Consider the following 15,169-nt stretch of genomic DNA (forward strand, 5'->3'; position numbering starts at 1 on the left):
GGGGGCCCCTCTGGAGAACCCAAGCTGGCTGGGCTGGGCAGGTGGGCTTGGCACCATTCCGTAGGGCCCCAGAATGTAGAAACAAGTTGATCCTGCTTTTCTCTTCCCACAGGACACTAGCTAGAGAAACGGGAAATGGATCAGCCGAAAGAAAGATGAGGCTGGTGCAGCAGCACAGGAATAACCGTAATCCCAGCTCGCGCCACCCTGATTATTTGTATTGCCAGTTCTCAAAGCGCTTTACAAAGGAGGGCGGCGTCACGCTCCCCATTCGACAGATGGGCAAACTGAGGCAGAGAACGCGGAAGTGACCTGCCCATGGTCACCCGTCATTAGTGGCAGAACTAAGGCTCGAGTTCATGTCGTAGTCCAGTGCACTACCCGCTGCACCAGTCTAAAGCACGCAATGAACTAGCTAATCCCTCACCCCGCCTGAGAGACCATCTCTAGGGCTGAGCTAACCCACGCTCCGCCGCTGGGCCCGTGTTCCACGAGCCACTCAAGGCAGCGACTGCCCTGGGGACCATCTGCCGTCAATTGAAGCAATTAGGTCTCAGCTAAATCTGGCCTGGCTGTCAGTGTTTTCCCCGTAGTGACGTTAGCGTGATCGAGCGTGGAGCAGCCGCTCGAAGAGCTCACGGCAGCCTGCCCGGCACGGAGCAGGGAGAGGCCGGATGCATACGTAAGGCGTACAGCGCCGTGCACATTGCAGGAGCGTGCTCGGAGCAATGGCTGCAGCAGTGCAATGCCCAGTGGTGCCCTCCTCTCGCGCTAGTAACCACAGCTCCGTGTCTTTGGGAATCCACCAGGCCAGCAGTTCGCTTTCTCCCCAAGGAAGGAGCCAGTAAATTAGCCCCCTCCGTAGCCAGATGCTCACCTGCTCTCAGGGCCTCTGTCTCCCCCCGTCTGCTCAGGGAGGAGGTGGATAATCCAAAGCAGGCAGGGCGGGAGGATTAATTAGCTAATGTTCCCAAAGCGCTTGGGAGACGTTACATGCTAATTATTATTATCGAGGGCGGGCTGCTGGGTTCGCTTCCCCGGGGGTGGCTTGGGGGGTTGTTCCCCAGCCAGGTGGGGACTCAGGGTGTCACTTTCTGCCCACACCTCAGGCAGGGAGCGCAAACCCTCTGTTCTGTCTGGACCTTGCGTTTCGCTGGCCGGTAAAACAGCCTCTCCCTGGTCTGCTGCAGAGGAAACCAGGCTGCTAAGAGGATTAGGTTATGATGCCCTCAAGCCAAGCCAAGCTGCAAAGCCATATGGGCACTGTTGGCCATTGCCATGGGGAGCTGCCAGGTCGAAGGACACCTGAGCCTGGCTATGGACTGCGAAGGTTCACCCCCGACTGCCTCTGTCGTTCCTGTCTCGAGGTGAGTGTCGGTAAAAGGCTGGATGGGCCAAGGCAGCTGATTAGCCTCTGGGCCCCATGGCGGCAGCTGGCCCGCAGGGGGGCTGAGGACATGCAGCCTGGCTGGGGCTGCAGGATGAGGGCCTGGAGAAGGGGAGATGTTAGGGCTGATGGGTGCCTCAGCTTGTAGTGTTATGTCTATTACATACGAGCCTACGCATGCACCTGAGGCCAAGGCCCCATGGTGCTGGGCACAAATACATAGTGAGAGACAGGCCCTGGCCCGCCAAGCCTCCAGCCTCCATGGACAACAGCTGGGGGAAAGAAGACTCAGTAGCGCCAATGTACGGCTGGAGAACGGAGGCCCAGCCCGATGAAGTGACTTGCCAAGGGGCAGAAAGAAGAACTAGAAGCTAGATTTCCTGGATCCCAGTCGAGTGCCTTAACCACGGACTCTTCCACCTGGGTGGGTTTCTTTCCAGTCTGCTCCGACCTCCTGGAGTGCCCAGGTGTGGGGCTGTTTGCCGTTCAATAACCCCACGGCCCTGTCAGGTTCATTAACCCTTAAATGACTATCTTCTCTCAGCCTGAACGGCGGCTTTACAAAGCTGTGGCCTGGGGACTGTTCTTTCAGGGAGGCCCGGCAAGCCAGCAAGCGTGAAAGGTTGTGCCCCATGCAGCAGTGGGTTTCAGCGGCTCAGAACCACGCTGTGCACGACAGTGTTTAGGACAGGAAGTGAAGAGGAATATTGTAGCCGGCTGAACCCGCCGCAGGAGGTTAGGGAAGCAGGATGTAAAGGCCTGCTGGATTCACCCTAACTGGTGCAGGTTTCACCGCGGAATGTATCGTGCTCACAGCGGGATGCGGGCGCTTCGTTTTCAATCTCAGCAGCGCAGCGTCCCCCTCCACTGGGCTGGAGCAGTGGCTCAGTACTGACTTAGAGGGCAGAGCAGCCCCCCCGAACAGCCAGCCCCACTTTCCGCAGCAGCTTTGATCCCCTTTAGAGACGTCCCCCTCTAGACAGGCCCCGTGCTGCTTGGAGTGGGCGGGCTGAGACGGAGGTTGTCTCCGATCCAGGATGGCGAGCTCTGCACATCTCACAGCCACCACGCAGGGCAGCTGGCTGGGAGGAGACTCAGCGGTGTAAGGTGAGGTGAGTGGGCTGCAAGGGGCCAAGTCTGGAAAGCAGAGGGGGCTGCGGGTCAGGATTGAGGGGCGTCAGCAGAGCTACATGGAGAAACTTTCCCACCCAACGTCTTACCTGCTCCAGGCCCCTAAAGCAAAAGCAGGTGGAGAGGAGAGCTAGTTTACGCTGCTGTGAGCAAGTGGAGCAGCTAGGCCCCTTTGTACCCTCGCTCTGAGCCCTGCTAACCCAGCACGACTCCCTGCCCCAAGCTAGCTGGCCACTGGGTCACCCCATGCTCACCCCATCAGCATGGCCATTCCTTTCCACTGCCGACATGGCCCCTGGGCAGATGGGGAGAGACCCTAAAAGTGTGAGGGGGGCCCACAGGCACCCGAACTGTGATCTCACCCCCCTGCGTTGCCCCTCCCCTGTGAGACACCACCCCTGCACACCCCTTCCCCCCAAGCCCTCGCATCACCCCTTCCCCCAAGACCCCATTCCTGCGCCACCTCTCTCCCCTAAGACCTCACCCTCCACTCGTTCCTCTCCGCCCCCTCCCGCCGTCGCTTGCCCTTATGGCCGATAAACAGCATGGGGCCTAGCCCTCCCCCTTTTAAAAGTGAGGGGCCATGGCCCCCTGCCCCAGCACCCCTGGAAAGAGCACATCACGCAGTGAGAGATATCCCATCTCCTAGAGCTGGAAGGGACCTTGAAAGGCCATCGAGTCCAGCCCCCTGCCTTTACTAGCAGGACCAAGGACTGATTTTGCCCCAGATCCCCAAGTGGCCCCCTCAAGGATTGAACTCACAACCCTGGGTTTAGCAAGCCAATGCTCAAACCACTGAGCTATCCCTCACCCCTTAACAGCTTGTGGTGGCTGTTGGGAACCAGTTCCAATGGAGAACTAAACCCCCAAATGATTCTGGGTAAACAGAACTCTCCCAGCCCACAGTGTATCTGCAGAATGGCAGACCCAGCTGGGCTCCGTGTTGGCTCCTCGTTACTACCCATCTCTCTCCTCTGGGCTGCTCGCCATTTTCCTGTGCCAGGGCATAGATCTGGTGACCTCCTCCCATACTCCATGGCCCCTCTCCCCAGCCTCCATCCTGCTCCCCATATTCCCCGATGCCCGCTCTGTCTCCCTTCTCCTCCCCACATTGCCCTGCCCCTCAGTTGCCCTCCCTACTGCTCCCACCCTTTCTTCAGTGCCACCGTCTCCCTCGAGCAGTTCATGCACCTCCACACCGCTCTGGCCCCTCACTGCCTCCTGCCTATCACACAAGGCCATGGGCAGTGGCCATCTCCACTGAGGGCAGCTCGGCTTCCCGCCCACTGATGACAATGGGAGACGGCAGCCATCTTTTCATGGGGGAAGGGGGAGAGGAAAGGATGGTGGCCATCTTGGCTGAGGGCAACGTGTTGCTTCAGTCCTGTTGGGAACAGTGGGAAATGGAGGCCATTTTTAATAAGGGCAAAACCATGATGGGGAAAGGCCTCAACTTGGCTTTACATTGTGAACAGCTTTAGACAAACCTCCCTATTCGCCTGAGCCCTTGTGATACCCCCAAACCGGCCCCTTTGCTGGCAGAGAGGCCACGGACTGGCTGGGCCATGGAGACTGAACCCCACTCTCCTCAGAGATGATCCCCTGGATTGAGACACCTTGACCGGGGGTGGGGTGTGGGGGAAGCGAGCCCAGCCCCAACTCTGTGGCTAATGAGAGAGCTCCAGGACGGGCAGCCTGGCACCTCCACCCGCCCTGAATTCACCCCCCAGGGATGTTAGCGAAAAAGGGAGGGTATCCTGACAAGAGGCCGAGGCTCAGAGGAGCCTGGGCCCCCATCAAGCTGTCCCCAGATGCAAAGTGAAAAGGCTGAAGCGGAACAGAAGACGAGCTGCTCCTTCAGCCTTTTCCCATCTCCTGTCCGCTCGCTGGGGAAGCCGCGGTTAAAATCCGGGGACTAGCCGGGGGGCTGCCAGTCAGGACACGGCTGCATTGGCCGAGCTGTGTGGGAAGGCCGGGTAGGGTCGTTAGTGAGCTGAGCCGAGGCGATATTTCCAAGGCCTGGCTCCCAGGCTAGGGTACAAGATTTCCACAGTCAGCTAGCGGGGCGGTTGGGGGAGGGCTGAGGAGATTTTCTCCCCCTCCCCTCAGCACTTCCCCTGCCCTTCCTGCCTGCGGTGAAAAGCAGCCTTTGCCTCATGAATGCGCCTAGCTCTGAGCAGAACTGGAGCACTCGCTCCTTGCTCCCGCACAGCTGTTCCCCTGCTGCACAGGCCCTGCCAGGTCTGCTCAGGGGCCGCTCCCCGATGCTGGCAGCCAGGAGCGATGGGCCTGCGCTGCAAAGTGGGGGCCAGCTCGGAATTCCCCCAAGGGGGTTAGATCCAGAGGCCTGCTTTGTGCCATCCCGAGCACCACATGGGGGGGAAATGAGGATTCACCCAGCGCAAGGCTGGGCGGAAAGGGACTCCCTCCCAGGAGAGGGTGCAGGAGACTCAAATCCTGGGAGAAGGCACTCACGCCTTCATCCCTGTGGACGAGAGAGAGGTGTGCCCGCTGGGTGGAATCGTACCAGTGCCCTCTCTCCTCGCTGGAGAGGCAGGCTCACTAGCGTGCCGATGAGCAGGCTGCCCTCCGCGGGCCACACAAATCATGATGCTGTGGCAGCTATCAGGGGTTCTCTTTTAGCTCAGATTGCTAGGGGCCTGTGGGCACAGGCACTGACGTTTATTTTTCCCTGTGGGTGCTCCATCCGTGCCCTGCCCCCAGCCCCCCTTGCCCTGAGGCCCCACCCTCATGCCACCTCTTCCCCCCCCCCCACTCTGTCCCCTCCCCCAAGGCCCCCCCACCTGCCCACCGTTCACTGCTTTCCACCCTCCCACAAGTGCCTCCCGTGAGCTGCCAAACAGCTGATCTGCGGCCCCACCTAACAGCTGATCTGCGGCCCCACCCAACAGCTATGGCTGGTGGGTGCTGAGCACCCACTATATTTTCCCTGGAGCACCCATGGAGTCGGCACCTATGCCTGTGAGTCTGGAGCCGAAGGTCCTGAGTTCCGCTCCTGATCATGGCCATAAACTTTTCTTCAGCCATGGAATGGTTACTAGATCTGTCAGCTCAGCTGAGACCTTACAACCAGGATCCCTGTGCTATGCCTGGTCATGGCCGAGCCCTCAATGCCTGTCACAACACCACAGGGATTTGCTGTAACATCCTTCTATAAATATAGCTGATCCTACTTCAGCCATCCGAGGGGCTGGAAGCTGGGCTTGGCAGGGCTGAACAGGTGAGCTGCTACTGCCTGAGCAAAAGGAGTAATTCCCCGGCCAGTTAGCTCCTCCTCTCGTCTCCTAAGTACTGTTTGGAATGGTGTCCTCCACCTTAGAGGTGGCTGCATCTCAGCAGAGCGTGAAACGATTGCAACCTATTGTATATGCCGCTTGTAATGTACTTGAGAATGAAGAGCGATATGTGTATCTGTTTTGAGTGCCCCAGGGCCTTTCGAGCATCGTCTGCCCAGGGGGAAACAACCAACAATAGCACAGAAAATTTTAGAGGCCATTTGTTTTGAAAATTCTTCCGTGGATTTTTGTCCAACTTAGCGACAATCTTAAGCAGGCTGATTTTAGAGGCTGGCCACCATCGGGGTAGCAATGGGGGCCTTCTGCAAAGCTAGGGACCACGGGTTGCTCGCTATACCGTGAGCTAAAGAGCTGAGCTCTCCGGCTGAGAGATAAAACAGCCTCACATTCTGTGTGGCTCAGGTAGAGAGCGGGCGACATGTAACACACTCAGACCAGTGGGTTACGCGTTATTCTTGGGCAAACTCTGTGGTTTTTTCCCGATGAGGCTGGAAAGGGGGTGGGACAAAGATCGCTCCTGGTTTGAGATCATTTAACATTGAACACAGCTGTTGGGCTTTAACAACATTTCCCCCTTCAATGGTATCTTGGAGTGCATTAAGGTTTTAGGATGGGGGTCTTTAAATCAAGAGTGGGGATCTTTAAAAGGCACACTCTAATTCAACCCCCAGGGACTGGGCTCGATGCGGCAGTGACAGGGTGAAGGTCTGTGGCCTGTGGGATACAGAAGATCAGGTTAGATTATCAGATGGCCTTAAAATCTGTCTCTCTATGCAATGGCCACTCTTTGTCTATGTAGCACCAGCCATGTCGCCTGATGTTGGAGTCAGCACTGCTCTGGGATGGGGGTTGGGATTGTAGTTAGTTGCTTTTGTTGCAAATCCAGCAAAGAAAACACTTTTTTTTTTAGGATCCATAAAAAATAGAAGCTATTATGCTGCTGGTTGTTTAAAATGATGATTGTTTTTCAGCAGAAAAAGTGGCAGGTTTGTTTTTTCTCCTTTAAAGAGGCACTGTCAGGTTAAAACGCCGGGCCCTGCAAACCCTTTCTATTGCAAGTAATCCTGCTGTGCGTGGCCTTGCTGAGGCCAGGGCAGTACTTGCATGGGTATGAATCTGGTGAGAAAAGGTTGCAGCATTGGGCTCCACATAGTTAAAAGCCCATTTCCTTATCTATATTGCAAATAACATGAGATTGTTGAAGTAAAAAGGAATTTCTCCCAACTAGGCTAGTCAGTTTCATGTTTGTTTCTTGTCAGTTTCACATCCAGGCTCTGGTGCCTTCCTGCAATGGTGCCTTCTCTCAGTTAAGCGGCGGTTTGTTATGTTATTATAGCTTTTCCCTTTATTACTTTGTTACTGAAAATCTTATTTTTTTTTTAAAAATCATGAAAACATTTCTACTAATAGGAGACTTTGCGAAATCTTTTTAAAACAGAGCCAGAGTCCCAGGGCTTATACATCAGGATCGTTCTCCAGCTCGGGAACTGTCCCCAAATCTACATTGTGAGCCTAGGCAGACCTGACAACGGCCCTTTCAGCTAGATGTATCAAACCCAGCGAACCCCCCCTCACGTCTGGTTAGAATCATCTTAGAGCAGGCCAAGCTGGGGCCTAAAATCTCCAGAGTCCTTTTCAGGATGTATTTCAAATTAACCCCTTCAGTGCTGAACAACGCACTTGCACACATTCATCGACACACATTACAGATGAACTCACTAGGGCAGCCTTTCTGTTGATTTCAGTGGGTTTTGGGTCAGGCCGTGTCTGTGACCAATACACAGAGCCAGGCTGCCCCCACAGCGTCCAGGAGAGGAAAAGGACGTTGCCTCAGTTCTAAGCTAGCTTACTTCAAGGCCTTGTGGGTATTTAAAGCCTAAAGTCCTCTGGTGTCCACCTGATGGGCCCTCTCTGCCCTATGTTCCATCATGGCGGGTGTCAGGGGGCGTAGAGGATGGGAGATGGGGCTTCTCAGTCCAGAGCCCCTGGCGTTTTAATGTTCTCTTCTCTTAGCTGCTTTTGTTGCAAGACGGCTGCTTTGCCTTTCTCGCCAGGAGCGGGATCTCTCCATCTCTCTCTCCCTCCCCGCACTCACCCTGGCAATAATTGGGCCGTCAGGCTTTTTTCAGTGGTGGGTTTGTAGACATTTTAAATGCTGTGTCAGATACCCAGATAACCCAGACGACTGAAATAAACACACAGGTGCCTCCAAACCATCCCCTGCCGAAACATGCACGCACGCACACACTCCTCCCTGGCAAGCACACACACATGGAGATCTGCCAACACACACACACACACAGATCTGTACACACATACCACACCGGCAGCGACAAACACACACACACACATCTGTACATACCCACCAGACAGGCAGAGACAAACACACACAACACAAACACAGAGCTGTAGACACCCACCACACAACCAGAGACAAAAACACACACACACAGAGCTGTACACACCCACCACAAGAGCAGAGAAAGAGGCATGCACAGACACATGCACATCTGTACACACCCACCACACCAGGCAGAGACAGATACACACACACACACACACACACACACACACACACACACACATCTGTACACACCCACCACACAACCAGAGACAAAAACACACACAGAGAGATCTGTACACACACCATATGGGCAGAGAAACACATGCATACTCAGACACATCCACATCTGTATACACCCACTACACAGCGGGAGACACACATCCTGTGGTGTAACACACACACACACACACACACACACACACACACACACACACACACACACACACACACACACACATATATTTTACTAATGATAACCCAGTGCCTGTCTCTAGTCCCTTTCTGCCTGGAGTCTCAAAGCACTTTACAAACATGCATTAGTTAACCCTCATCCCCTTCCCGCCCCGTGCTGCAGGTCAGTGCTGTCCCTTTTACAGATGGGGAAATTGAGGCACAGAGAGAGCTGTGTCTATACTCCCACAGAGCCTCGGTGACAGAACTGGGGATAGAAAGTGCTGGTCTGTGCGGGGTTTTGGGCTCTGCCTGTCCAGTTAGGCCCTGGAGCTCCTTGGGGCAGGGATTGTGTGCCCTTTGTGTTCCACACAATACGTAGCCTCAGGCCGGAGCCCCTGCTTTCACCACTAGATGACACTCCCCCTAAGCCACCCATCAGGGAGCGGTGAGTACAGCCCCACGCGGTGGCATTGAGGGCTATGGAGCAAGGCTATGCCCAGCGGTTTGACCTTTGCCTGCCTGCTAATGGGGAAAAATCCCCCCTCATGTACAGAGGGTATGTAGCCCTTACGGTACTGGACAGACCGATCTGGCTGGTCCTGACCTCCCTGTCCCTGGAGGAGCTGTCCTGGCAGCCCGGACGCGGCTGGGACGTGCGTGTGTGTGCCCCATGCAGGGCAAGGCCCAGAGCAAACATGTCATGGCCTGGGGGTCCCCCAAGAAAGGGGAGGGAGCTGCCAGGTCCAGGTACAACTGCACTGCTCAGGCCTCCAGGGCTGCCCCTGCCCAGCCAGGCTCAGCGAAGACATTCTGTGGGGTGAGGAAACGTCCCCCAGGCCCATGTGCAGGGCAGGAGTGGGATCCGGTGCCGCCGCGCTGGCCTTTCCAAGGAGACCAAGGAGAGCTGAGGAGTGGGCACTGCTGGCAACTCTTATCCAAGCCTGTGACAAGAGGAGATGCGTCTGGGAGGGGAATTCCCGCCTGTCAGCTCTGCGTGGCACTGTGGCTTCAGGAGGCACCTGGTACAGTCCTGTAGCACCTCTCCCCTGCTCCTCAGCTCTGCCATCCGGCCCCAGGCCCTCCCTTCCCCACCCGCTTCGGGCCACTTGCTGCTCTAGGATGTGGGCCAGGCCTGGAAGTGGTGACTTTGCATGCGTGAGGGCTCCATGATGGACCCTGAACTGCACTGGGGCAGGTGCTATTAGCACCGGGATCAGGGCAGGGAAAGGTGTAGGGAGGTACTTGTCCCAGGGCCACAGCTGCCCTGGCACGAGGGACCGTGGGCTAGCGGTTCAAGTGCCAGCCTCAGACTAATCCAGAGCTCCTGGGTTCTCGTCCTGTCTCTTGTCACTGACTGTGGGCAGGTCACTGCACTGCCTGGGGCCTCAGTTTCCTTATCTATAAAATGGGGCTAGTGATCTTGACTGACCTCCCAGGGCGGAGCCGGGTGCCTGAGAACAGTGGATGGAAGGTGCCCTGGAAATGCCAGCTGAGTCACCAGGGCTGGGAATGACTTTCAGGCTCACTGGACTGTGAAGGATCAAACAGGAAAACCCACATGCCCAGTCTCTGACTGACCCCGTTCAGCGGCTGTCCTGGACGCTTGCACGCAGCAGGAAGCCAGGCCTGGACGCTGGTGAATGAGATGGGAATGGGTGGGAGGGGCAAGGGGGAGCCCGGGGGGGCTGGGAGATTCCTTTGGTGTATTCCAGGGGCCGGACGCTGGCTCCTGGAAAGTATCTGATGGAGGCTGAATCCCCCCAGGACAGGGAAACGCCCCCCAGCCCCACCCCATGTTCGCTTCACATACTGGCCTCAGGCCTACATTGCTCCTGGGAGGCAGGGGAGAAGAGTGGGCAGGCGCTGGCCTGGGAGTCAGGTGAGACCCATCCCTGTCGCCGACCAGACTTTGCTATCTCTCTGTGCCTCGGTTTCCCTCTTTGTACAACGAGGGCCTGGAGCTCTAAGGAGCTCTAAGGAGGGAGCGTGGGTGCGGAGGGCTGCCCTGTGAGACATCTGCCCCCGTGTTCTCAGCCCAGCAGGAAGGTCAGTGCAGCCGACAGCTCTGCCGGGCTTGGGGGGGAGGGGGAGCATCATGGCAAACAGCTGAGCAGTGCGTTCTGATCTAACTTCGCAGGGCGCTTTGGGTCCCTGGTGAGCTCCCCCAGCAGACGGGGAAGGGACTGGGGCCCGATTTCCACCTGTGTCCCCAGAAAGGGCATGTGTATGACAGCCACCTCCCCTGCCCCATAACCAGGCTCAGCAGAGACCCCCAGAACACAAACTCCACCGGCCCCCCCCAGCCCCAAGCCGGCTACTAATGTTGGTGTTAAGGGCCCAGGTCCCCACCACGTTAAAGCCCCTCTGATCTCCCCCAAGACACACACAACCCCTCTGTTATCATCCTGCTAGCTACATTCTCTCTCCTGCCACTCTCCAGTTTGCTCCCAGCCCCTCACCACTGGGGTACAGCCCCTCGCTGTCTTCCCGCCTCCACCCAGCCCCCCGCTGTCTTCCCCCCTCCATCCAGCCCCACACCGTCTTCCCCACTTCCTCCAGCCCCTTCTCCTCTGCCCTCCCTCCCTCCTCCAACCCCCGTTTCTCTTTGCCATTCTAGCTGCTCTGGGGATGGGGGGGGAGCTGCTTCCACACCCAGGTCAGGGACCCCTTCACACACCCCCCCCCCCAGCCCCCAGACCTCTCGGCCGTTCCCCAGCGGGGCGTGCGTTCACTTCGCCAACTCCCGGCGCCAGGAGAGATGCCAGGGCTCCCCTCCGCACTCACCTGCCTCTGCCGGGTGCAGGCCGCCGGGGTTCGTCTGCAGCAGAGCCCCTTCAGCCTTGGCGGATTCTCCAGGCATGATCTGTCATCCAGAGGGAAGGCCGGGGAGGGACCGTGCGCGTGCGAGGCTCCGGCTGCAGCCAGCGCTCTCGATCTGCGTGCCAGGCAGGAATCCCACGGCTAATCAGCGAGGACAGCGCGTAGGTAGCTCGGCCGCCCAGAATGGGCTCTGTGACCTGCCCCCCTCCTTCCCCCCACAGCCCCAAGATGTGGCTGGAGGCTGCGCCGTAGCGGTCCTCGAGAGCCAGTGCATTAGTGCTGCGCGGGAGGGGGGGGCCGGGGCTGCTGCTGCTCGAAGAGCCCTGTCATGCTAGATGATGTCAGCAGGATTTTTTTTCTTCTCTTCCCCTCTCCTCTCTGTAGAGAAAGCAGGGTGTGTGCCAGGCACTGCAGAGCCGGGCGGGGGGGATGGAGGGAGAGACGGAGGAGACAGCGACTGCCTCCCTCCAGGGTAATTGCATCAGCCTGGGCCACTGCAGCTCCCCGCCACGGCCCCCTCCTCTGAGCGCAGGAGGGCCCGGGGGCAGGCCGGGGCCCCATGGCTGCCGGAGGGCTCGGCGCGTGGCCCGCCGGAGGCGAGAGGGCTGCGTGGAGCCACTGAGAGATGACACGCCAGCCCCGGGGCTCGCACGTGCTGGCTACCCCTGGGGACACGCTAGGACACACACACACACGCAGTCACGAGGGCACAGGCCTGCACGCCGACACCCCCGGGCCTGGGAGAAGGGCAATGGAGGACCAAGTGGGGGAGGTTCCTCCAGCCAGGCCTGGAAGTGTAGCCCCGTATTCCCTGGGGCGCTCCATTACAAAGGCCAGGCCGGGGGCAGCAGCAGAGAGGCCCTCCCCGGCGCCAATCACCCTGCCAGGGGCCCATCCTCTGGGAAACCCCTCCCATTGCTGACCCCTCCATGTACCCGGGGAATGGAGTGGGAATCGGGCCTGGCTCCAGGGTTAGATAATGTTTTGGGGAGTCGGTGGGGAGGGGTGTTGGCTGGGTACAGGCCTGGGCATCACCAACGCCCACTGGGGAAGTTGGGGACCGCCTTGCCTCAGTTTCCCTATCAGTGTGATGGGGATAATAACACCGGCTTATTTAACACAGTGGCCGTGAGGTCAAATCAATGCCTGGGGAGTGCTAAGTGCACATGGGTGAAGTTGGGGGAGCACTGTAAGATGTTTGGGGTATCAAACCCAGAGCCCCCTTTTCCCCCCATGTCACAGTCTGAGGCTAGGTGGAGCAGGTCAACTGGGGAGTTATACCAGGCAAGCATGGTTCCCATTGGCTCAGTTAGTGGGTTTCCTCTTTTCTGACGCCCCTTGGCGGGGCTGTGGTAACAGGCAGGGCGCATTGCCAGGCAGCGCATGGTTCTGGTGCGTGGCCATCCCGGCCAGGCAGACGGAAGCAGCACGCTGGGGTCTGTGTGCCATAAGCCAGCCGTTGTCACTGCCCAGCTTGGTCGGCAGTGCCAGGAGCAGGCGCGCTCCAGGGGAAGGCCGTGGGAAGCCACGCACAGATTTCAGATCAGGCCCCCAGCGAAGCAGTGGGGACCTAGGCAAAGCCCTTGGTTACACAGTATTGCCAAGTCGTTTGTTCATGACCAGAGGAGTCTGTCTCTCCTTGGGAGTAACTCGGCTAGATGATCATGATGGGCTAGAGTCGATGAGTCTGTGACCCACACGGCGGAGGCTGAGCATTCTGATAGACCCGTCCTCAATCCACCCCCAGCGACATTCATATCAAACAACGGTCCCCAAACTTTTCAGGATCGCACCCCGCCCCTTACTCCTGTTCTTGCCCCTCTGCCTCTCTGGAGCCAGGGCCACGGCTCTCAGGAGGGGAGGGGGTTATGTGGACAGGGAAAGGGGGGGGTCAAAACTGGGACCGCAGCTGGGTGCGGGGCTGGGTGCGGAGCCGCAACTGGGCCAAAGCTGGGGGCCGAGGCTGGGGCCGGGGCCAGAGCAGAGCTGAGAATGGAGTGGGGCTGGGTGGCGCTCCCTTCCCGCCCCCGTGGGGCTGGCCGAGGCCCCATTGCGCACCCCACGAATGTTCCTCCATGCCCCCTTAGGGGGGCGTGCGCCACAGTTTGGGGACATCGGGTATAAAACTAAAAGCCAGAGACAAAACGCACTGGAGCTGAGAGCAAACATTCCAGACAACGTTGTTATCACCATCGCAAGCAAACGGTCAGCGGGGCCCGATCCTCCACTGGGGTCAGTCAGCAAGGCTCCAGTGGGGCCCGATCCTCCGCTGGGGTCAGTCAGCAAGGCTCCAGTGGGGCCAGATCCTCCGCTGGGGTCAGTCAGCAAGGCTCCAGTGGGGCCCGATCCTCCGCTGGGGTCAGTCAGCAAGGCTCCAGTGGGGCCAAATCCTCCGCTGGGGTCAGTCAGCAAGGCTCCAGTGGGGCCAGATCCTCCGCTGGGGTCAGTCAGCAAGGCTCCAGTGGGGCCCGATCCTCCGCTGGGGTCAGTCAGCAAGGCTCCAGTGGGGACAGATCCTCCGCTGGGGTCAGTCAGCAAGGCTCCAGTGGGGCCAAATCCTCCGCTGGGGTCAGTCAGCAAGGCTCCAGTGGGGCCAGATCCTCCGCTGGGGTCAGTCAGCAAGGCTCCAGTGGGGCCAGATCCTCCGCTGGGGTCAGTCAGCAAGGCTCCAGTGGGGCCAGATCCTCCGCTGGGGTCAATCAATGTAGTATTGCTGACTGCAATGGAGCCACCCCAGTTCACACCAGTCTGACAGCGTCTCGCAGGTGCACGTCCGATGTGGCGGGAAATGCGTCTGGAAGCGCTCTTGGAATTCAGGCTCTGCTACATCCAGCTTCCTTGGGCAGGAAACGCGAATGGTCAAGAACCCGCCTGACGCCGACCTCGCTGTGAAGGGAGCGATGGTGGAGCCCTCACACTGTTACAGGAGACCTTGTTTTGGTACCAACTTGTACAAGTCCCAACCCGGTACTTGGTGGCTGACTTTTACCCAGCTGATCCCCCCGTTACCTCCTGCTCTGATAGACCCATAGGCTCTTTATGAGAAAAAACTCTCCCCAGAGCCAGTCCCCAGCATGGATTATGGTATCTTCCACTGACTGGGCGCACTGAGATGCCCTTTGGCTGCTTGCAGCTCTCAGTACATGTGGGATGGGCCATCTGAACTGAGCAGGACTTGAGAGGTGAGCTCTTAGACTTCTCCAGTCGTCTTGAGTTGCTTCAGAGAGGTTCCTTTCTGGTTAGAAGCCCGTAGTGTCACCAAACGGTGGCCAGCTTGATGACCAAGACCCTTGTCATCCAACCAGGAGGTCGGTCTTTCTTAGCCTCAGTACCCTGCAATACTTCTCACCACGGTGCGTGGCTTTCCATTCAAATGTCAATAGCTATGGTTACTAGCTTCATGTAGCTATGCCAGAGAAACATTAGACACCTATGGTAGAGCGAGACCCTTCTTGTTATGTTAACGGCATGTGTACACACAGAGACATTAGGTAAAAACATAGAATACTCTTGCTGGAAGGTTGCAACATAGCATGACTTTGTTTCTTAGAATCCAGAACCCTAACATGCAAGATCCCAAAACCAGAGAGAGACAAAGCAGGCTGCTCCCTAAAGCAGAGAGGAACAACTCACCCCTCCTTACTCTAGGCTAGCTCTGCAGACTGATAGCAGATGACCCAGATCTCAAGCTTCCCTACAGAGCCCTCTAGCCTTCAAGCAGGACCAGGAAACAAAGTAAGACAATACAATAGCTTGTAATTTTAACACAGTTTTCCC

General features: G+C 57.7%; 1 protein-coding gene across 2 annotated transcripts in view; it reads right to left on the minus strand.

The window, feature by feature from the left end:
- LOC101950025 (NAC-alpha domain-containing protein 1) overlaps positions 1–11,732 on the minus strand; it is a 48,100-nt gene extending 36,368 nt beyond the window's left edge. Inside the window, exon 1 of one of the 2 annotated variants that reach the window (XM_065582529.1) lies at positions 11,361–11,732. Coding sequence is in view for 1 of the 2 variants with exons in the window: in XM_065582527.1 (XP_065438599.1) it covers positions 11,357–11,432 (76 nt within the window). In the remaining variant the exon portion in view is untranslated. Of the gene's footprint in view, positions 1–11,356 lie in introns of both variants that reach the window. The other variant, XM_065582527.1, reaches the window with a different exon arrangement.
- Positions 11,733–15,169: the final 3,437 nt, after the last annotated feature.

The sequence above is a fragment of the Chrysemys picta genome, chromosome 2, assembly GCF_011386835.1.
Source record: "Chrysemys picta bellii isolate R12L10 chromosome 2, ASM1138683v2, whole genome shotgun sequence".
Lineage (NCBI taxonomy): Eukaryota > Metazoa > Chordata > Testudines > Emydidae > Chrysemys > Chrysemys picta.